At 44.5% G+C, this 24,784-nt stretch overlaps 1 protein-coding gene across 3 annotated transcripts in view; it reads right to left on the bottom strand.

Annotated features, from left to right (window-relative positions):
- Window positions 1-19,275, bottom strand: part of LRCH1 (leucine rich repeats and calponin homology domain containing 1) — a 201,603-nt gene extending 182,328 nt beyond the window's left edge. For all 3 annotated transcript variants that reach the window (XR_012644535.1, XM_074988003.1, XM_074988011.1), the window contains exon 1: window positions 18,881-19,275. Coding sequence is in view for 2 of the 3 variants with exons in the window: in XM_074988003.1 (XP_074844104.1) it covers window positions 18,881-19,271 (391 nt within the window). In the remaining variant the exon portion in view is untranslated. The remainder of the gene's footprint in view (window positions 1-18,880) is intronic.
- Between the last annotated feature and the right edge of the window lie 5,509 nt (window positions 19,276-24,784).

The following is a 24,784-nucleotide window of genomic DNA, read 5'->3' on the forward strand; positions in this document are numbered from 1 at the left end:
GTCTAGAATGTATGGGTTACCACAGTCTTGATTGTATTGGCATGAGCACAGTTATATGAAAGGAAAATTATTCTGGTTATAACCAGTTCACTGTGCAGTGACCCCAACTGACACAGTCAGAAATGACGTGTTATGGAAGGTCAGATGTCATTGGGCCCTCAAAGAATATAAGAAATAGTTTATCCACATTTTTCCAACCATGTTGCAATGGTAATCCAATATCTGGTTCACCTATATGTGAAGACAGTGTTCACCAAGATACTTTTTGACATCTCTTCAGAACTGTCCTCACACAGTTGGAGTTTGGTCAGCAAATTGATGGCTAAATTGACATGCAACCAATTCAGGGTTCTGTGAGTCACCTTTTTTTCCCCTCTGGTCACACAACTCTGCTACCAACTTCCTTGCTGCAGAAACAGCACATATATCAGAATCAACAAAAAGGTCAAGCAGTCCTGCATCTCCCCCCAAAACATGCAATAAAACCAGGACAAATTCTCACTGGTATTAATCCATTTCACTTGCTGAGCAACAGCACACAGAGGCTGGTCCAAGGTCTGAACCATATGCTGCTGTCCTAGAACTGTTATTTCCTTATGCCAGTATTATATGATAGACTGTGGCCAGGTGAGCACATCTGTTCTGGATATTCAGAATATTGATATTCTGGAGGTAACCAACACCAAATGACCTTTAGACTAATAAAGGAATGCTTGCATGAAAACTGAGTCAAGTAATCCTTAATGAACTTATTAGGAAAATTTCTTCTAACTCTCTTACGTGGGTCGGGAAGAAAACAAAATCACCACTGACAAAATATACAGATGACACAAAGACTGAACGAACAACAAGAAGTCCTGTGGCACCTTACAGACTAACAGATATTTTGGAGCATAAGCTTTTGTGGATAAAACCCGCTTCATAAGATGAAGACTGAATAGTAATCAGACCAAATGATAATTAATGAAGAGATCTGGTCACCAATGCACAGCTACTTGAATCAGCTCAATTTGCTGGGAACAGGCAAACAATACACATTTCAACATGAGCAAATGTAAAGTCATATATATATCTATGAACGAGAAATATAAGCAACACATAAAGGATAAGGGACTAGCCTAAAAAGCAGAAATTCAAAAAAAATCTAGGGAGTCATGGAGGACAATCAGTTGAAGAGGAGCTCCCACCGTAACATTAAAGGAGAGAATACACTTCTTGGACGTATAGCCAGGCAGTATGAACAGGAACAGAGGTGGCTGTTACCTCTACATTTAGTAAAAGTGTAACTTCTACAGGAATGATGTATATAGTTCTGGTATCCACAATTAAAGAACAATGTTGAAAAAGTGGAAGAGGGTTCAGAAAAGCACCATGATAATGATCAAAGGATTGGATAAAACACCTTCTAGTAGTGAGATGAAAAGGAAATCAATCTATTTAGCTTATCAAAGAGAAGGTTAAGGTTGATCTGATGGGTCAATAAACTTCTACATAGGAAATGGAAATTTGATAATGGTGGGTGTGTAAAGCAAAAGATAAAAAGTATAACAAAATCCAGTGTCTAGAAAATGAAGCTAGATAAATCCAGGCTAGAACTAAAGCACAAATTTTGAACTACCTATTGCATAGTTTCCCAACCTATGGGTCAGGACCCACACATAGGTCAAAATTACATTTCAAAAGGGTAGCTGGCTGGGCTGGGCAGCTCCATAGGTGGCTATTAAGAAGCCATTCACACTCCTGAAGTGGTTCTGAACTTTTCTTAATTGGACTAACAGCTGTCAGGCAGTTAAGCCAATCAATAACTGAGAACAATTTCAACTGCAGGGCAGAGAAGTGCATACTTGAGCAGCAGCCCCCAGCTCAGATATGGTGGAGGCCTGAGGCCAAGTTTGGGAAGGAGGGAGGACAAAGCTGATCAACTCCCTGGCTTCCAGCGTCTGCAGGAGATGGGGTCCCCACAGACACAATCAGGGTTCCTGCAGCTGGTGCTGCTGGCCGGGGCTCTGTGCCCCAGTCAGCTTTCAGTCGTGGGGGCCCCGTGCCTCCCCTAGCTCCCTCCAGCTTGTGCATGACTCCTAGCCCCCGAGTGAGACACTCAACTCTCTTTAGCCCCTGAATGACTCCCAGCCCGAGTGTGACTCCCCAGCCTCCACTAGACCCTTCCAGCCAATGAGTGTGACTCTCCTAACCCAAGTGCAATTCCCCTAGCCCCTGCAGCCTGAGTGCGACTCCCCTAGCCCCCTCTAGCCCCATGAGTGTGACTTCCCTAGCCCCTTCTAGCCCTCGTGTGTCTTCTAGCCCAAGTGTGTCTCCTCCAGCCAGCCCTCTTCTGCCCCTAAATTACTCCTAGCCTGTGTGTGACTCCTCTAGCCCCCTTTAGCTCCTGCATGACTCCCCTAGCTCCCTGCAGCCCAAGTGACTCCTAGCACCTGAGTGACTCCCCCAGCCCCCTCTAGCCCCCTCCAGCTCGAGTTGACTCTCCTAGCCCCCTCCAAACCCTGAGTGACTCCTAGCCCCTCAGTGTTATTCCTCTAGCCCCCTCTAGCCTGAGTATGACTCCCCAAACCCCTGATTGTGGGGTGTAAGTCAGGGGAGCCATTTGGAGATGACTGTCTTTCCACCACCACAGCTCTGACTAACTATAGTAAATGTAGTGTTATTTTATTAATATATTTCCCCTTTTCTATTAAATAACTACTACGAATATATAAAACATGAGGGGGCACAATTTTATATTCCTGCCTCAGGCACAAAATTAGCTCGTATGGCTCTGCTCTCTCCCTCCCACCCACCCCCGCCCCATTCTTTATTTGCCTGGCGTCACCAATTCTTCCTGAATTGTCAAAATGGGTCCCTATCTAGAAAAGGTTGGGAAACACTCACCTATTGGAAGAATTTAGTACAGACAGTTGTGGATTCTCCAACACTGCAATTTCTTTTTAATCAAAACTCGATATTGTGTAAGAGATATGCTCTAATTCTAACCACAGCCACTGGACTTGAAGGAATTAAATCTGGAAAGTCCTTCAGCTTGTGATAAGCAGGATGTTATAGTAAATGATCATAATTGATCTCACCTGGCCTTTAAATCTATAAATTTTTTCATGCTATTGCTCTCTTACTGCAAATATGAAGATGAAGGTTTTTTGGGTTTTCTTTTTATCCTACTTTATTGCTTTGATATAAGGCAACCTGATTTACGGAAGTTCAGTTGGCCCTCAATGCATTCTCAGACATACATGCTGAATTTAAAGCAAAGGCACAAAACGTTATTACTGATCACCTCAATATTAGCTACTGGAAGTGGGCAACATGCTCATAATCTTGTTTTTCTTTAGTGTTATGCATTGCTAGATATACCTCTCTATTACCCAGAATATTTGAATATCCAGCAACCTCTCAATTTCAGGACTGCCGGATATGAAAGAGTTTACTGTACTGCGATACCTTAAATTGTTCTGCATTTGCATTAGGAGGAAAAAAACCTAGCTAAGTTTTAGGAATTTACAAAAACTACCTTTTATTGCACCAGCTCTTGCTGGTGAAAGGCACAAGCTTTTGAGCTACACTGGAGCTCTTATTTAAGTAAGGGAAAGGTAAGAAAATGAGACAGCATAAGTATGGCCTTACTAGGTCAAACCAAAGGTCCATCTATACCAGTATCCTGTCTTCCAAAAGTGGCTAGTGCCAGGTGCCCCACAGGGAATGAACAGAACAGGTAATCACCAAGTGATCCCTCCCTGTCACCCATTCCCTGCTTCTGACAAACAGAAGCTTGAGACTCCATTCCTACCCATCGATAGGCCTATCCTCCATGAATGTATCTAGCTATTTATTCAACCCTATTAAAGTCTTGGCCTTCACAATGTCCTGTGTCAAGAAGGTCCACAGGTTGTCTGTGTACTGTGCAAAGAAATACTCTTCCTTTAGTTTGTTTTAAACCTGCCACCTATTCATTTCATTTGGTGCCCCCTAGTTTTTGTGTTATGGGAACAACTAAATAACTTTTCCTTATTCAATTTTTCCTCATCAGTCATGATGATAGAGACCTCTATCATATCCTCCTTAGTCTCCTTTTCTAAGCTGAAAAGTCACATTTGTTTTAATTTCTCCTCATAAGGCATCCATTCCACACCCCAAGTCATTCTTGTTGCCCTTTTCTGAACTTTTTTCAATGCCAAGATAGAGTGTCTTAGTTAAATGCAAATTGTGCCATCCCCTCTCAGATTACTGCTCTCCACTGGGGACGGTCTTGCGCAAGGTTATCCCAAGTATCGACACCAATGCTGCACTTTTTCATGGGTGCCTTCCTTATATCACTCCCACTGGCCCCTAGCGCTCTTCTGTTCTTCCTCCAACTCAGCCTGTTTTGGAAGGTGCTGATCAGCCATCCAAACCATGTGGCCAGTGCAACAAAGTGGTTGATATACAATAATGGCTACAATGCTGGCCACATTGAACTCTTCCAGGATGCTAGCGTTCATGTGCCTATTCTCCCAAGAGATATTTAGGATTCTCCCGAGGCAGTGTTGATATGGTTCAAGTTTCTTCAAATGCCGCTTGTATGTTGTCCCAGTTTCACATGTGTATGGTAGCATTGGAACAACCACTGCACAGTATACAAAGAGCTTTGTCTTGAGATGGATATTCTGGTTTTCCAAGGCCCTTTGTCTCAGGCAGGCAAAAGCAGAGTTTGCACAGTTCAGACAATGCTGGATTTCTACATTAATGTCGACTTTAGTGGAAAGATGACTTCCAAAGCATGGGAAGTGCTCCACATTTTCCAGTAGTTCTCCACTGACTTCACTAGAAGGTACATGAGATTGTCCCACCAGTGAGGGGCTTTATGATGTTCAGTGTGAGGCTGAGATTCTCATATGCTTCAGTGTAGGCACTTAAGATGGTCTGAAGGGCTGCGGGAGAAAGAGCAGCAACCATGTTGTCATCAGTGTACTGGAGCTCCATTATCAAGGTCATGGAAGTCACGTTTGTAGCCTTCAGTCCAGACGAAGAATGATCCTAATAGTCCTCAATGACAGAACAGGTGGAGGATAGCAAGGGTAATGCCACAACAGCTCTAAAGATGGATGAAGGCTGCAGCAGACAGGAGATTCCCAGTGGTTGTCATCACATGCCATTGGACCTGGGCCTCCTATCCATCAAGAACCATGTGGTAGCTAAAGTGCAACAGTCCCTCTCATTAAAAGAAGTCATGCACTGGCATCTTCCTCTGCGTACTACTCTCCTAAACTTAAGCCCTACAGTGACTGGCAAATGGCAACGGGAGTATGAAATCCGGAAGCTTTTCGTCATGGACTACCACATAGGCGTAGATGTATGCATCAGTCATTCCATTTTGGACTGAGGTGGTAGAATGATCCAGCTGCTGCATCCATGACTGAACAGCCCTATTTAGGATCTGTTCTGCTCACTCCACCTCAACCTCCCTGACTGGATAACTGCGTCCAATGGGTTCAGCTCTATGTGGTCAAAATTGAACATTAAACTTTGGAACATGGACTATTCATACTTTAGTGGACAACCCAGACAGTGAGCGACCTGAAAGACCTGTCAGCAGCAAAGAGTATCTCATGATCTGAAGCTTGCAAAAAAAGGCGGGGGCAGAGAAATGTCATCAGTGCTTATGCATCAACTCCAGGCACAAAAGAGGACATGAATGAGAAGTTCTACACCCAAACAAACACAATCCTGAAAGACATCTCCAAAGACAAGACTATTCTCTTGGGGGGATCTCAATGCCAGTGTTGAAAGAAACGCAGACTTCTGGCAGACTACCACTGGCAAAGCAGGAGTTGGCAACAGCAACTCCAGTGGAGTTCTCCTCCTTACGAAACATGTGGCACACGAGTTCATCACCACAAACACCCTATTCCTCCAGAAAAACAAATTTAAGACTTCATGGCAAATCCTCAATGGAAGCACTGTCACCTCATAGACTATGTCATCATCCACACTTGGAATTGGCGTGATGTCCTCCTCACGTGTGCAATGACTAGTGCTGATGACAGCTGGACTGATCACTGCCTTATTCGATCCATAATGGTGATTAGGATTGTCACCAAACAGAGAAGTCAGAGGAAATAGATCAGACGAAACATCAACGTACAAAGCATGAAGGACCCCAACCGACAAAGTGACTTCCAGATAGTGCTCCAAAGGAAGTTGCTGACAGTACACCCTGAAGATGTGACAGTATACTGGTGTCAATTGAAAAATGCCATCATTGGAACTTGTGGGGAAACCACTGGCTACCAGTCCAGGAATCGTCAGGACTGGTTTGAACTGCATTAATATGGTACCTATGATTCTCGTTAACAAAATGACACTGGAAATTAAACATGTTACTAGTCTAGAATAAACATTGTCAGCCTGCATGTCAAACAATCCTATCCTGGGATTAGGAGATTTTTAAAGACAACTATATAAAATTGCTTAAAAATTGCAATATTATTAGGTATTTTCAGAGGGATGAAGTAGTGAACAGAATGCAGGTGCTTATATAATAAGTGTCGTTAAACTCAAAGATACCTGCACATCTTAAGTTACACACCAACAAACTACAAGCTAGTTGATTCATATATATCAATGCCTTCACCTACTGAAAAGTAAAATAAGCCAAGTTTATTCGCAATTACTTGAAGACTTACTTTTGGATTTTTTCCAACACTGACAACAGGCTCAGCACTGCAAAGAATGCATTTTCAGACCAAAAAACCTGTCACAGTGATGTACAAGTCAGTGACCTCCTGGTTTGATTAATGCAACTCATATCTAGAAATGAAACTACACACCACTGATACAATTGATGCAAAACACAGCAGCTTGCCCACTTAGTAAGACAAACTACTGTAAACATATCATCCTGCTGTTCTACTGTCCACTCCTTCCCCGGCTCCCCTTCCCCACTGAGATGAGTTCAAATTCTCTGTCCTGACATTCAAAGTTCATCATGGGATCCTCGGTAGCTACCACAGACCACCTCTTCCTCAGGCTCAGGAACTCCAACAACAGCTGTACTCTACCGAAGCTGTGAAACTGTCAGCAGGCTTTTGATCATGAAAGTCAAAGTTTTCACAGGCATTGCTAAATATGAAACTCTTGTTCTGCAGAGCAAGGAATGAGTAGAGACCTCACCATATTCACAACTATATGCAAATCTCATCTTATCTGGTGCGCTCTCTCAATAAAATTTTCACACACACAAGTACAAAAACAATCATCTTATTTCTGTTATAGGCCCGGATGGAAGGAACAAAGATTGTTATTGTTATTTTTATTTCCTAAATATGTTGAGGTGTTCAGACTTTAAGGCAATTAGTACCATGCACAGAAAGAAAGAAAGAAAGAAAGAAAGAAAAACGGCAGGCTGGCCACCAAGTCAGTCTGACAAAGAGAGAGAGAGAGAGCGCGACCATATAGGGTAGAAACAGTTAACGCACAAGACGTCGCAAAAGGTTACGTTTACTCACAACCATAGCAAGAAGAAACTATTCTTTGAGATGATACTGTATAAAGATTATCAAGAATTCCTTAAAACATATTCAGCAAACTTCTCTGATTTGAGTGAACAAACTTTGATCTGTATGCTACAACCTGAAGTCTAATGGAGAGGCACTGTGCTCTAATAGACTGCAGCTGGAACTAGGAGTGCTGGATCTACTTCTGCCTCTGCAACTGACCTGAGAATTTGGAAGTCACTTTTCCTTTATCTCTCTGCCTCACCATACACTGAAAAGAGATGACACACCCAGGACCAGATTTACAAGGGTGTTTAGGTGTCCAGTGACGCATATAGGGACCTAGCGGGACTTTCAAAAGAGACAGTTCCTTAGGAGCCTAAATCCTTTTGACTTTCAACTGGAGATAGGTCCGAAATTCTTTAGGTGCATGTAAATGTCACTAGATGCCTATCACCTTAGTGACTCTGGTTTTGCCCTCCTTCATCAAAAATAAAAAAAAAGAGCACTTCAAAGTTTACAGATGAAACACACTATAAGAACCAAATCTGATTCCTCCCCGACACCTCAAATTTAAATAAAAGTATCAAGATTTGTTTGATCAGAGTCCTGCCAACATTTTGGGACCCATGGAAAATGACCTGGCACCCATATGCCCAAGCCCTGGGGGCCAGGGGGAGACATACAACCATCCAACTAGGATGACAACTTCAAACTGACTAGAATCCAGCTTGCTAACTGCAAGAGCAATTTCTGAGAAAATGTTTAACTCTGCTTACTCAATTCTAACTACAGAGACTGGTCTGGATAGCTAAACTAGGTCTCAATACTGCAATTCTGTTTCCTGAAGCAAGCTTTTAAGTACTGATATTTTTAAATATTTTCAATGTTGAACAAACCTTTCTTTCTTTAAGCTAATGGGTTTATTTGGCACTGATGGACTGTGGGGGGGGTACATAAATCCCACACTAGGCCAGACAGGATTAAAAGACAATACTGGGCCCAGGTAGCCCTGCCCCTCCAAATCTGAAGAACCTGCTTCAACCAGAGAAGGGGTTGAAAAGGGAGCAACTCAGCTCAGTCAGAGGAAACCAAGAAGGAAGATAGACCTACCCTGAAGCCTTCTGACAAAGGTGCTGGAGAAGTCACCCAGGGGGAACAGGACTATATGCTGAGCCCTCCTGGGTCTGATAGGTTGCTTTCTTTTACCTTACCTGGGACCAGATATTGAAGAAGAAAAACAGTGGTCGGAAATGATCCGAAGATGGTAACTCAGAAGCCAAACACTGCTGATCCTCCTAGGGCCTGGGCTCCCCCACCACCGCCCCACTATTGGGTGGGTACTGACCACTAGGCATCCAAGCACATCAACAACCCTATTACATGGACATTTACAAAAGAAGCCTAAACTCTGACCTTTGAGGAGGGCGGAATGGAGAGTGGACTTTCAAAGTGGCAGGCACAGGAACGAGTCCCCACAACCAAGTACTAACTGTGGTCAGTGAGAGTATAAGTTGGAACAGAGGTGGCACCAGCATTTTGTGGTAGACCTGGGAGAATTTTTCGGTTTGTTCTTTCATGCAGTCATGCTACGTCATACAAGCTCAGCCTCAGGATTTTGGGAAGAGGATACTTTGCATTTTTATGAATATCAATAACAACATCAGCTTTCTCCACTACATTGAAAGAAGGCTAGCTTCTTGTTCTGGCTTTAATGTATACTTGTGAACATTTTAAAAACAGAATTAAGTAAACATGTCTACACATAAATGTATTATCCAGCTGTTACAAAAATATTTTTCCCATCTCCAGTTGTCAGATTACCTAATCCTAAATAGCCAACAATAACATAACTGCTTAAAATCCCACCTTTTGCCTTCAAATGAAGAGATGTAGGATTTCTCCCAAAGTATAAAATTCAGCCACCCTTTTGTGTGGGTCTCTTCTTGTTTGTTTATTTCTTCCAATTCTTCATTCCCTTTTCTCTTCTGCCATTCTATCTTCACGATTTTTCTGTCATTACTCTATAAGGCTGTTATCTTTGAAAGGTGGATTTTCATTTATACTTACATCCATTCCCTTGTTCAGGTCCACATAATATTGTCTTTCTTCCTCTTTTCTATCCCCTTGCACATCCACTATATTTCTTTTGACTCCCTCACACTTGATCCTTCCTATGTTCTACTCTCTCTCCCTCTCCTCATCTTCTTCCAATGCTAATATTTATAAAGCACTTAATGGCACTGTTAAACACTGACCAACTAATAGTTGCATCCCTGTAACAATATTAATTAGCATCATTCCTTTTTAACAGATCGGGAAAAATTGACCACCATCACCACCACCAAGGGAATTAGTGACAAAGATGGTATTAGAACGCAAGAGTAGCTGGCTGCCACTTCCACACCCTGGTTTTCACATGTTCGGAAGTCACACAGAATGCTCAAAAGACAAGCAGCTCTGCTTTTTGCAGCTGAAAGAGAACTAGTGGCAAATCTTGTACCCTCACTTATCACTCCACAACCACAGATAGAGGTCTTCATTGAGAGAGAAAGTAACATGGTCACAAAGCCTAGCTGTAGGAGAATTTAAGAGGGACTTACACAGGTGTTACAGAACAAAACAAATAAACCATTCACAAACTGTCAACATTTGCAATCAGGTTGCATCACAAAATATTCAATGTCCAGCAACTAAAAGACCTATTAGCCACTTTTTCAAAAGGATTTGTTTAGCCTCGACATTTAGAAGGTCTCAAAACCCAAACAAAACACAAGCAGTCTTGTAGCACTTCAACAGACTAACAAATTTATTTCATGGGTAAGACCCACTTCTTCAGATTCAAGTAGAAAATAAAAATCCAGATTTTATACAGTAAACACTTCAATATCAGACAGCTCCGGGACTGGGAGGTTGCCAGGTAGTCAAATATTCTGGATAATAGAGAAGTATACCTAACAGTGCATAACACTAAAGAAAAACAAAATTAGATATCAAGAAACAAACAAAAACCTATGCAGAGTACTTTATTTACCAACAACAGTAGTATTGTACACTGTAAGCTTATATTGTATTTGCTGTACTTATTTGTATTTACTTTCACTGCACTGTACTTATGGAAAATGTAACTAAAATTAGCTTATGGTTAAAATGCCCATTATTTGAGAGTTCCGTCTAATAGAGTGCTGATTAACAGAGTTTACTGTCCAGTAGGGAGAGGAGGAGGAGTTAAAAAAAAGTGGAGTGGGAGATCACCTGTCATCAACAGGACCAGTGAAAGCACCTGAAGGGCAGGCCACATCTACCATGGGCCTGAAACGAAACGCAAAGGTCAGTGCTAGCAATCACTAGCAGCCTTCCAGAAGGCTCCCTTATACAGCAAGATCTTCTGTGAAGGATAGCTCTTAAATAAATAAATAAATAAATAAATAAATAAAACGCACTTCAACATGTTGATACAGCACTGTCTAGACTAAAACTACATTTTAAAGATGTTTTAGTCTGAAAGAGCAGTACTTTTTTGACAGTTGGGTAAACAATGCTGAACTTCCATTTATTTACTTGATAAGATTTTTTCCAATTCTTTATATATTTCTGCATTTCCCTTAACCTTTGTGTTTTTGGCACTGTACTATTACTATCTTTTCTTTCAAATCAACTTCCCTCCCCTCATTGGTCTAGTAACTTTCGAATAATATTTATATAAAACCTACACGGAGTAAAGTTAAAAGGCCTTAAATAAATGCACAAGAGAAAATTACAGATCTTATATCAATTTTAGGATTAATTCCTAAAATACGAATGTTGCTATTGTGGGCTCAAATCATTCTTATTTGGTTTACACTGAGTTTGATTTTTTTAATATCTTGTGGTAGACTAATTTGTCAGATACTGTCATAAATTGGTTAAATTACAGTTATCTTGTTGAATGAAGCTTTTTCTATGAATTCCAATATACTCCTTTTAGTCAGTGTCCTTTCAAGGCAATAATTATGTTATCCAGATGAGGGGAGCAGAGTAAGCACTGGGAAAGGGAAAGAAGCCAAAAAGGAAGCAAATAGAGGCTGTCAAATAGCCACACATTTTTTTCTTCTACAACTTACTCAACAAAAGTCGTAGAGAAAACTGGTTTGAGGAAACAGGTTTTTATTTGGATTGTTTGATTGTTTACTCCTCCCCCCGAACAACCTCCCTTCAAGTTACACTGAGTTGACTGAACAGCTAATGGATTTAATTAGCATAATTACCAGAAACAGCACTGTGAAGAGCTAGTAGGATAGCGAAGGGGCTGGAAGGAATTAATTAAAAAAAAATTAAATGTGTATAATCTTTATAAAACATCTGCAGGAAATCTGATTTTGTGGGGGAAAACATTTTAATTATTGATGAAGATCTGAAGTAATGGATAACTGAAACCAATTTCAATATAAGAAAAAAATGAAATGTTCAGTTCAACTAAGGAGTGAAGAAAATGTCTAAGAGTACTAAGAGATTGCCAAAAAGTACAACAAATTATTGTGGCTTAACAAGTTCACCTTGATCTAAATCCAAATGAAAAGCAATGTAGAACTCTTAAGCCTTAACATATTTAAATTCTGTACTAAAAAAAATGAAAAATATGTTTTGAGATGATGTAGAAAAGAATCCTTAGAGCCAAATTTTATATGTCAGATTTCAATCAAAAGCGCCCATTACAAGCTAAATAAAAAAATTTGAAATCTCTCTCTGATGTGTGTGTATGTAGCAACAGTCATCATCAGAGAATCTGGAAAGTAAAGTCACATTCATGCTTGCAAACTTAATCTGTTTGAAGATGGCTTCACATTAATGGTTTTGCCTGGACAGCAGGGCACAGAAATAACCATTTTCAGAACATGGTGTAGAGTCATGCTAAGGTACAAATTATTTTCCTGGGATTCCCAGATTATGGGTTGCCTTTACATTTGTTAAGAGACCCCAGCAGCTCGGAGCTGAATGTGATCTTAAAGAAGACAGTTGCAGCCCCTTAATGCTGCCACATCCAGCAGCTCTCTCTATCAATAGAGAAGCTATTAGGCATTACAAAGGCCTTTGATATGTGTAGCCATCCCAGGCAAGCCTCTTAATAGATTCCTGCAGTAATTTTTGCCCCTCGTCCCTTCCCCGCTTTTGCCGCCTTCTGTTCTATGTAGCTGATTTGTCAGTTTTCATCTTTTGTACCTCCCCGCAGCCTGAGTGTGACTCAGCCAGCCCCTCCAGTCTGAGTGTGCCCCTCCCAGTCTCCCCAGCCTCTGAGTGTAAGCCCAGCCTGAGTGTGATCCTCCCAGTCCCCAACCCAAGTGTCAGTCCCCAACCCCTGAATGAGACCTTCCAACTCGAATGTGACTCCCCCAGCTCGAGTGAGCCCGCTCAGCCCCTGAATGTGACCCCTCCACCCCAAGTATGACCCACCCAGCCCGAGTGACCCCAAAGCCCTTGAGTGTGATCACCCAGTCCCCAGCCCAAGTGACTCCCCCAGCCCCCGAACCTCAGTGTGAATCCTCTAACCCCTGAGTATGACCCCCTCAGCCTCTGAGTGTGACCCTCCCAGCACCCCAATGTGAGTGTGACTCACCCAGGCTCTCAGTCTAACCCCAGCCCCTGAGTGTGGGGTTTAAGCTGGGGGAATGTGGGGGGAGCAGTTTGGGGCTGAGGGTATTTCCCCCACCACAACTCAAATCAACTATAATAATAAAATAGTTAACTATAATAAAAGTAGTAGTATTATTTTATTACTATTTATTATTTTCCCTTTTTCTATGAAATAACTATTATGAATATATAACCATGAGGGGCACAATTTCAGATTCTTGCCTTATACGCAAAATTAGTTACAGCTCTGCTTCTCTCTGCCCCCTACTTTTTGAATTGCCTTGGGTCACCAAGTCTTCCTGAAATGTCAAAATGGTCCCTGTCTGCAAAAGGTTGGGAACTGCTTTTAAGGCATTAAAAAAAAAAATCATGTTTCCACCTATTCCAAATTACTCAAATAACCACGTTTAAATAGTTTTGTATGATTTTAAATTGTTTTGTTAACCAATTTAAAAACTCAAATCCCACTTCCTGCATTCCTTTACTTATGCAAGTTATCCTACTTCTGTGCTCAGTCTTTACACTGAAATCAGTGGGACCACATGGATATTAATTCACTTGAGAAAGGATTTGCAGGATCAAACTGTATTTCTAAAGACAAGACATTATAGTGACTGACAGACACAGCCATGGTTGTACATGAAAGTAACTTTTCTTTTTCTAAACTAATATGCTTCTAGCTCTCCCTGTGGTTGTATAGAATATAATTACATACTCACTCTAGAAGTATATGATTAGTGTGCCACTGTCTTTTGCATAATACAGTCTGTAATACAAGCGATAAGAATAGCATTTATTATTTTTGAAACTGCTTGTGCAAAGCAGCCACACTGATGTGGGTTTGGACCCAGAAACTTTATATTCAGATGCTTTTTATGCCCTAAAAAACATCCCTTAATACTTCGTATTCAGTAAAGAACCTGAAAATTCAGTTTAATGACTCATTCAGTTCTTACTCAGGAAGGACTCTCAGATGAATACCACAGTGCAGTAAATAATTTACAATTAATATTATTTTAACACATTTCAAAAATACAGGTTGAACCTCTCTTGCCCAGCACTCTTGGGACCTGACTGCTGCTAAATGAGAGAATTTGCCTGCAACACGGGAGGTCAAAATTGTCTACTACGTTACCAACACTTCCAGTGCTTACTGGTCTCTTAGAAGACATTCGGGGTACAATACAGATAAACAACAGCACAGAGCCCTGAAAGCCAGGACTGCTGGCTGTAAACAAGCTTTATGGGACCAGAGGAAACTTGGCCACACCCATGATAAGTGGTCATCTGGCTAAATAAAATCATGCTGAATTATAGACATTTCCTGACACAACAAAAAGCAGTCAAGTAGCACTTTAAAGACTAGCAAAATAGTTTATTAGGTGAGCCTTCATGGGACAGACCCACTTCTTCAGACCATAGCCAGAGGGAGCTGGCTTTTATATTCAAATTTGGCACATTAACACATGGTTTAAACCTGGACTGGAACTTTCTGACTCACTATAGGGGCTCCTCTGCATACTTGGCTTAATCTAATTCTTGACCTCCCCCCACAACCCCTCCACCCTCTGATTTGCTCATCTTGATTATCTTTTTCTGATTTGTCCTCCTTCCTTACTGTTTTTTGTTCTCTGTGCCTTAAATATTGAGTCTGTTCTGGTCTGGCTATGGTCTGAAGAAGTGGGTCTGTCCCATGAAAGCTCACCTAATAAACTATTTTGCTAGTCTTTAAAGTGCTACTTGACTGCTTTTTGTTTTGATAGTGTATAGACTAGTATGGATTCCTCTCTGTTACTATTTCCCGACAAGAGTGTTCTGGATTAGAGGGAATCAACTTGTAGAGCCTATTTACTCTTCATCATTGTTGTCCTTCATAACAATATTGCATATTTATACAGATTCTCTTTCATAACTTCACTCCAGTCCTACTTCCAAGAGACTTTACTTTAATGAGAATTTTGACAATGACCTTAGCAGGAGCAGTTAAGGCCCATACTGAGCCAAGGTAGATTTGAAATATTGCTTTAAAGAGCTCTCCACAATGTGATTTAACTACTCAAGTAAGTTTACACCAGTAAAGAACCAACTCTGAGTCATTTTTAAACATATATAAATATCAAGACCAATATTTATATTACTACGTTACTTTATCAGAATACTTCATACTGGTTCTGATTTAATGATGCTTCAGGTGTCAAACCCTGTAAATTAAATCCGCACATTTATAAGTATTTTTTTTAAAAAGAAGTGGTAAAAGAATAATGCCCCCTGCTTAGCTCCCAGCAGGTCATTTAATCTAGTCCACTTTTTCCCTTTTCTACAAGACTTCTTTATAGTTAAAATTTTATGTTTCATTTAAAGTAAGTGGGATTTTGTTTTGAGCATTAGCCCAGATGTTCATAACCCAAACTGCTTGTGTATGATAGTTAGGAAGCGAAAATGACTGAAATCTATTTTCATTATATAATCTGAGTGACAAGTAAGTAATAAACAAATGCAAAATACAAAACGAAAAAAACATAACCTTGTAGTTTTAATATTCTGTAGTTCAATAGTCTAATAGTTCAGCTCTGTGAACTTCAACAATTCAGGCATATATTCTGCTTAACTATATAAAAAAGAATGTATGTGTGTCTTTAAATATTAATTTTAACCAAAATATATGCAGGTAAGAAAATATTAACTATATACTATAAAACTGACCACAAGCAGCCTCAGTCTTTGTGTAAGTTCTTAACTAACATTTAAAAAAAACTTTGTAAAGATACACAGTCATAACACACATGGTTTACATACTTCCATTCTACAAAGACATTTTTCAACATCCTATTTTCAGCCAAAACAGTTGAATAAATTTTACTGGTACTCCATGTACCCATATTACATCAAAAAGATGTGCTAAGGAAATGCTCCATATTTGGTATTTTCTATTTTAGTCATAAGCTTCCAAAAATATAGGAAGCAATTTGAATTCTTCATATATATTCCCATATTTGCTTAAATTGGAAGAAAAATATTTTGCTTGGGCTATTTACATTAGCCACTCTTTGCAGATTATTTTTCATTACACATGGCTAAACACGTTCAGGAAGCACTCTTAAGAATCTTTTATTGTAAAATACCTGTAGTTTACAGACAATGCTGAAAACAACTTATGTTAACAAATATACAACTTAGAAATCTGTGGTCTGAGAAATGCTGTCAAGGTACAGATTAAGTTTTATTTCTTTGGAGGTTTCCTATTACTCTCACCTCCAAGCTTCTGTTTCCCTGGGCAATGAAGTTTACAAGCACCAAAGTTAAAATACCCCAAAAAAAGAAGTCAAAATAATTATCTGCCAAAAAGTAAAAGCCATCATAGCAATTAAGTATCTAACTACTGCAAGAGAACACCAAATTTACAGTATGTAAATTTACGGAGGGCAAAACAAAGATTATTGTCACAAATGCCCTGCAAGAGTTAGAGGGCCAGACCACACATACCCTACAACAGTTCATATGTATATTCTGCTTTTGCAATGCAATTACTATACTGACTTACTGACCTTCCAGAAATATCAACCAATGACATAACTCACAAAACAAGCTGTTCATTTCAACAAGTTAAAACACGCTGTTATGATGACACATAGATACTTCAATTCTTTTAAACACGTAATTCCCCTAAAAGGGATAAGGTTACAAAGACTAATCATAATAGGGGAAACTCTGCTCTTTCAAAGTCAAGATACATACTGCTTCTGCAACCTCCATGCAGATCTAGCAAAACCAGAATGAAGATCCCCTTCTCTGTTTTGTTTTCTGCAAACATCACCAAGTATACGTAAAACATTACAAGAGTATGCAAACTACAACACGTAAAATGCTTCAAAACCGCATGCTCAAATATTTTTTAGGAAGAGTAAGCCTATAGCAAATTTGTATGTACACATGTAATACCCCTAAGCATGTGCACTGAGGGCTGTACACATCACATGTAAACAGTTGTGCATCATGTACATACACACAGTATATATACATGAATACTACATACATTTTATGGTACCTAATTACATTATTGCTACACAAAGATCAACTGCTTCATAGGATTTAAATAAAGATTAGACATTTATAAGGACAGATGTATTTGAAAAAAGAGGGTTGGATTTTACTTTGTGTTGTCAATATGAAGGAACTAAACTCCAATGCTTTGAAGGACAACTCCAAACGCTAACTCCTCTACAAACAGGTTGTCCTCTACAGGGTTTCGTGTATCACCTACAAAGCACTAGAGTGGACAGACCATTGATCTGATCCAGCATGATAATTCACGTGTCTAATTTTCCTTTTGCATTTCATCAGTTCTATAGATACAACTCATTTAAAACACAGAAAGTAATTCTGAGAACCAGTTGCCTGCACAGGCAAAGCTAAGGAACTATTAAACATAAAACTTACTCTAGGTATAAATCAGGTATACACTCCGTCTGTAGGAAAAAGACTATGGCTCCTGTTCTTTAAAGGAGAGGTGTGTGATCCCAAAGTGTAACTGCAATAGTCAGTGGTTACCCAGGCCTCAGTAGGTACAGACATACGTGCCCTTGTGCATATGAGCGGGTAAATGTAGGTACTTACATCCAACAGCAGCAGGAATACCACTTCAGTGGGCACGTACAAGAGTTTGTATGGGTAGACCCAAATGTGCATGGGGAGGGAACATGAAGAGTTTGTGGGACATACCCACAACCTACATAGGGGCTTCTATTTATCCTCTCTTTGTGGGCCAGTAGATAATTCATCTCCTAGTTTCAGGGTATGTAGCTACCATCTGGGGCAGTGCATATGGAGAAGAGGGAGTGGTTGCCCATCGGAGAAGTGCATACAAAAGGTACTTACCCTAGCGGGATGCATATGGTGGGATCTATATGTATGGGGAGTGTAGGTGGCACCTCAGGGGAGGATATGCTCCCTGGGTTTGGGGAGTTTGCATGCAAGAAGTAGCTGACCCCAAGAGGGACACATGTGGGCAGTGGCTTTCTCCAGGATGAAGGTACATGTAAGAAGTGGTTACATGCAGACAGAGGGAGTTACCATGCTGGATGTGATAGATACACATGGGCGGAGGTTGAATATGACTGTCCCTGGGGGGAAGAGAAGTATATACAGAATGAGGGCAGGGTGTCTCTGAGAGGGTGTCTGCTCCAGGATGGGAGTTAACAGCGGGGTGAGTACAACACGGGGAGATGGGGGTGCCTGGCCCCAGATGAAAGAACATACACAGGGTTAGGGGTGGCAGTTCCCAGAGAATATGTGGGGTGGGGAGGAACCTGACCGAGGACGGAAGGCACATATGTGGATAGGTACACACCAAGGGTGAGGATACTTATTCCTGGAGGATGCCTGTACCGGCTACAGGGCCACATGTGGGTAGTGAGAGGTGGCTGTCGCCGAGGAGGGGTTGGAAGGTGCACATCCCCGGGGGGGAGCGGTTATATACAGAAAATGAAGGGGGGCGTCGGCCCCGGGATAGCGGGGTGGGGACACACCAAAGGTGAGAGGACCTGCAACAGGATGGGGGTGGGAGACAGGGAGGGACGGAGACTGAGGACCACCCCAGGAGAGGTACGGGGGTGAGGAGTGTGCCTGCCCCAGGCTAGACACACGAGGGGAAGGGGGTGCCCGCCCCAGGATGAGCACGCACGAGGAGGGGGGTGCAGCGGCTGGGGGGCGGCCTGGGAAGGGAACAGGGGCTGAGGAGGGGACGCCCCGGGAACTGTACAGCGGCTGAGGGGTGCCCACCCCCGGCTCACCTGCCCGCACGGTGTCGGAGAGGTCGTGGCCCGGCGCGCCCCGCGGGAACTCCTTCAGCTTCCTGGCGCTCAGGCTGAGCCCCCCGGAGTGCGCCGCCTCCTCCAGCGCCCGCTCCAGCGCGCGGCTGAGCGGCAGGTTGCAACCGAGCGAGCCGGCCCCGCCGTGGTGCTGGGGGTGCAGCGCCACCGCCGCCGCCAGGCCAGCGGGGAAGGGCTGCGACTCGCCTCCCAGCGTCGCCATCTTCCCGGCCTGGCTGCGGCTCGCGCGGCGCCGCCGGGGATCGGGCCCGGCCCGCGGGGAAGGTAGAGGCCGGCAGGGCGCAGCGCGGGGGGCGGCCACGACTAGCGCTCGCTCCTTCCTCGCTTGCCAGGCGGCGGCCCCAGCGCGCATGTCCCGCCGGCTGCCCCCGCCTCGAGGCCCGGCGGGGGCAGCGTCGCGGCGGCGCAGCGCCACCTGCTGGCAGCGGATGGCGCCCGACCCGGTGCGCACCCCCCGCATGGGCTGTCCCGGGGCCACGTGTGAGAAGGCCCCGGTGGCTCATCCGGGCGCTGGAGTGCGGTGCCGCTGGAGGTGAGAGTACCGGTAAGAAGCGTTAACATGCCGGCCCTGCCAGGCCCACCCACAGGCCCATCGGCGGGAGCAAAGGGGGCAGCTCCGCCAGGGCCAGTGGATTGGGAAGGGTTCAGGGCCCCCACGGCCACAGCGGTGGTGAGTGAGGCCACTTGGTCCCTGCTCCAACTCCTTGTGCCCAAGGCGCCCCCCCCCCCCTTGCCCAGGATCCTGATGTACTGGGGAGTCCTGGCTCTTCATTTCTCCCCCACCCAGCCCAACGTTCACAGGCCATTGGAAAGCTTCTAGTGGTGCACATTTGGCCTGCACGAGCCTCTTGGCTCCCCCCGATTTGATAGTTCTCACCGAAGCGCAGCAAAAATTCGCCTTGGCAGAGGAAGAAGCTTGACCATCCCTACGGGCGAGTCTACGCTACGGCATTGCCTTTCTCCGAGTTGCATTGGTGCACAGCTACCACAGTAATTGAAACCCTTTGGCATATCCGCAATAGGCTTCTTGTGCCAGGAGTGCACATTCCCACCAGGTGCACTTGCAGTGATTTAACCGTCCATTTGGGACATCATGATACAGCTTCAGAAAAGCAGCAACAGTCAACATAAGGAGTGTTGTGTCTACACTGTCACTGCATCGTCAACCGAACTGCCTTCTCACTGATCTGGCCCTCAAGTGAGGAGAAGAAAAGCCCCACAGATGTGGCCCCCATCTGAGAAGCAGAAGAGTGACACTCCCCTCACACTGCAGCTCTGTGGGGGAGACACCAAGGCTCAGTGCTTCTGCCCAGGGCTAGATTAACTCTTCTGGGGACTTGGAGCTAGTACATTTTGGTGGGACCCCCTGTACTCTAGGGTGGGATCAAAGTGAGTGGTTCAATGTGCTGGAGGGAGCTGGCAGGGAGCAGGCTTGGGGTGGGGCCTGAGTGGCAAGTGAGTGCAAGGTCCGTGCAGGAGGTGGGGGTGCAAGTGGGAGGTAGGGTGCAGGAGTGGGTCAGGGATGCAGAGTCTTGTAGGGAGGTGCAGGAGTGGGCTTGTGGGTGCAGGAGTGGGGTTGGGATGGGGTCTAGGCAGGCAGTAGGGTATAGAAGTGGGGTTAGGGGTCTGGATGAGAGCTAGGATGCAGAAGTAGGCTAGGGTTGGAGGAGCAAGGTCTGGGTTGGAGGTAGGTGCAGGAGGCGGTTGGGGGTGGATGGACCAAGTCTAGGCAGGAGATAGGATGTAAAAATGGGGTGAGGGGTCAGGGTGGGAGGTAGAGTGCAGAGGCAGGCTGGCAGTGCAGGGTCTGGGTGGCAAGGTGTTGAAAGAGGGGACAGGAGATTGAGGGCACTTACTTGGTGCAGCTCCCAGGGAGGCACAAGTGGCTCCATGCCACCTTGCATTTGCAGGTTCTGCTCCCTGCCACTCCCATTGGCCACGATTCCCAACCAGTGGGAGAAATAGGGGTGGAGCTTCCAGGTAAATTTAGGGACAGAGGTTTTGCATGGATGTTGAGGTGACAGGGAATGACAGTGCACTGTGCCTCCTTCCCCCCTGTCCCCTGCCAGGAAGAGTCTGCAGGTTGGATGTGGCCTGCAGCTTGCCTTGATCTGTTCAGGGTGCATCTTCACCCTGCTCCTTCCTGCAACAGGAAGCATGCACTCACACTCCAGCCACATGTGGGGCTGGGGGGTGCCAGGGCTCATAAGACAGATCAAGACTGCAGGGAAGAGGAGCCCTGAGCTCCAGGAGCTAGGCCAAGGCAAGCTATGCGCTATATTTGGCCTGCAGGCTATAGGTTCCCCATCCCTGCCCTAAGCGCTATAGCTGTCATGGAGATGGAGTAACAAGGACCTGGTGTATAACCAAAAAGCAGATTGACCTACCTACACTATCTAAAGGATGAAAAGTATTTGAATCCCTGTGCAACATAGACAATCATCCTTGCCCCTCCCTGCAAATGCAGAAGTGTCTAGTGCTTCATATAGAAGTAGATTGTAAGGAATGTGCCAGCAGGAACTCAATGCCGGTAAAGGCTGGGAGTAATGTGTCTCTCAGAGATCATTTGCATGAGAATGCAAAGGTGTGCATATATGTTACCTTGCAAACAAAGCCTGATGGGCAGCGAGGAAGCAATGAGGTTTTGTCTCTTGTAAATATATTGTGAAATCACAATTTATGCTAACACTCAGTATAAGAATTGTGAAATCTCACCAATGCTCCAAGTCATTGTGGGGGACAGGGCAGTCATCATAACTGCATAAGACATGGATGGCACAGTGCTCCCCTGGTATAAAGCATTGTAAAGCAGAAGGGGAGGGATATGGGTTGAACTTGTTAGCTGAGTGTCTGGGCTATGTCTAAGTCTTGACTGTATAGCTGTAATGCTGGTTTGACTAGCCTTTCCTATCTATTAAAAGAAAGAGCTGGATATCAGTGTTTGTATCTTCTATAAGACTCTACTTTGATAGATGCTGAGAACTGAAATTGCAGGGTTTTGCCTCAGGCCAAACCCACAGCAGGCAGTGCTACGGGCAGCTGGCTGGTAGGAAGAGCAGCAGGCAGGCAGTGTGACCAGCAGACAGCTGGTAGAAGGAACAGTATGCAGATGGTGTGACCAGAGGGCAGCCGGTGGGGCCGCTGGCAGGGAGCAAACAGAACACCAGACCAGTGGTAAGGTGGTATTGCCTCAGGTTTGATGAGGGAATGCATCAGTGTGAGGTGTCAGGGCCTGCATGGACTGAACCAAATTGTAAGTGGGGCATTTGAAGTGGGGGTATGGAGTAAATTGGGTTTATGGACTGGCTGTTTACAGTATTGGACTGGTGAGCCTGAAAGGCCAAGGACACTGCTCCTCCTACCAGCCATCTGCCAGTTGCACCATCTATCTACATGCTGTTCCTCCTACTGTCTGGCCGTCCGCTGTGCCGTCCATCCACGCGCTGTTCCTCCTACTCAGCCGTCTGCCGGTTGTGCCGTCCATGCGCTGCTCCTCCCACCAGCCAGCCGCACCGTGTTAAATGGAAAAAATACGCTTCTGCAAACATCTGTGTTACCGTGGCACCACTGCAGTGTCCTAGATATGCCATTGTATGTGCTATACTCTAGGCATGCCAAGAATCCAAACAGCTTGAGGCCAGAAACTGGGACCACTAGATCATCTAGTCTGGCCTCCTGGCAGTTTGAGGCCGGAGGAGACCACCTCCTGGGTCAGAGCAGCACCTCTCTGAACCCAGACACTAAATCCCCTCCCAGCACCTGAAATTAGACCAGAGTATGACAGCTCATAGGAGACAATGCTATTATATGCCATGGACAGAAACTTACTCCTTCGTAGTGGTGACTGCTGGGGAGCGACACAAGGGGAACACAAGCCATGGGACTCCTCCCTGATCCACCCATAGCATGGGGAACAGCCCGCCTCTTCCTGCCTCTGCCCCACCTCCATTGCACCCCAGGCCCTGTCCTGCCCCTACTCCCTCCCTATCACTACTGTACCCCCTCCCTGCCCCCACTCCACCTCTTCCCCTATGACCCTTTCCCACGTTGTGCAGCTGAGGGAAACTTGGCTTTGCTTCCCACAACTGAGCTGCGTCTACACGTGCAAGCTACTTCAAAGAAGCGGCACTAACTTCGACGTTAGGCGGCGAGACGTCGAAGTCGCTAACCTCATGAGGAGATAGGAATAGCGCCCTACTTCGACGTTCAACGTCGAAGTAGGGACCGTGTAGACGATCCGCGTCCCGCAACGTCGAAATTGCTGGGTCCTCCATGGCGGCCATCAGCTGGGGGGTTGAGAGATGCTCTCTCTCCAGCCCCTGCGGGGCTCTATGGTCACCGTGGGCAGCAGCCCTTAGCCCAGGGCTTCTGGCTGCTTCTGCGGCAGCTGGGGATCTATGCTGCAGGCACAGGGTCTGCAACCAGTTGTCAGCTCTGTGTATCTTGTGTTGTTTAGTGCAACTGTGTCTGGGAGGGGCCCTTTAAGGGAGCGGCTTGCTGTTGAGTCCGCCCTGTGACCCTGTCTGCAGCTGTGCCTGGCATCCCTATTTCGATGTGTGCTACTTTGACGTGTAGACGTTTCCTCGCTGCGCCTATTTCGAAGTTGAGCTGAGCAACGTCGAAGTTGAACATCGACGTTGCCGGCCCTGGAGGACGTGTAGACGTTATTCATCGAAATAGACTATTTCGATGTTGGCTGCACGTGTAGACGTAGCCCTGGTGAGTACATAGACAGTTCCACCCCTTCCCTGCATGCTCCCTCCCCTGAGCAATGCAGCTAGGAGCCAGCTAGGTCACTCTGCTTCCCAGTGTCACTGGTGAATGTGGGGGAGGGCCCAGCCCAAGGTGTCAGCACCAGGCTGCCACTAGTCTCCTGGGCTGCCCTAGCCCTGCATTACCCCCAAAGCATGGGGGCCCTGGGCGAGCCATCCAGTGGAGGAGACAGCTGTGTGCTGGCTCCTGGCCCCTTGCCACCCTTCCCCCTATGAAATGAGGGGGGCTTATGCTCCACCCACACACACCACGTATCACCCCTACTCCACAGGAAAGAAACAACTAAGACATCAAATTTTATTAGTTTAGCAATAGGTCTGCTTCAATAAGTAATCGTGACAAAAACATAAGTGGCAAGTTGGTTAGTTTATAAAACATAAAGAAATTAAGGGAAGTGATAATCCGAGTGGGTCTCACTGATAACACTTTCCATTATTGTGACTATACTCAACCTTTTACAAAGGTGCACTTCTATATGGCAGGGGACCAGGGCAACAGCAGCAGCTGTTTAAAAAAAGGCCATGGCAGCAGCATGGAGCAGCTTGTTATGCTAGATAGCATCTTGAAGGGGAACTTTGAGAATGCTAGTTTTAGGAAGTGCTTTATCAGAGAGGAGAGGACTGTATATGTGGAGGATAGAAGAAAGCCTGAAAGTTAAACTCGTATCCATGCACAGCAGAAATGGTTCCTCAAAATCAGGAATGGCTAGGACAAATTGTCTAGATAAAGTCTCTTTAATGCTTTGGAAGCCATCTTCAGAGGCCTCCACCCATATCACCTTATCTTACTTTCCGTTCTTGGTAAGGTTTGATAGTGGAGCAACACGGTCACTGAACTTCTTCACAAATCTTCTGTAGTTAGCCATGCCAACAGGGGACTGGACTTGGTTTTTTGTTTCAAAGACAGCCTAACCCTTTCTGGTTTATGTTTTTGAGGGTTCAGGGCAAACCAACTCATTGCCTACCCTGCCTGCCAAGTGTGACACCTCTGAGGCTCCCGTCATAGATCTAGAAACCTTAACCATTAAAATATGCCTTTGCAACACAGTTCCCACATGGTTTATGTGGGTTTGTCAAGAACCATGGACGATGA

Source organism: Carettochelys insculpta, chromosome 1 (genome assembly GCF_033958435.1).
Source record: "Carettochelys insculpta isolate YL-2023 chromosome 1, ASM3395843v1, whole genome shotgun sequence".
NCBI lineage: Eukaryota > Metazoa > Chordata > Testudines > Carettochelyidae > Carettochelys > Carettochelys insculpta.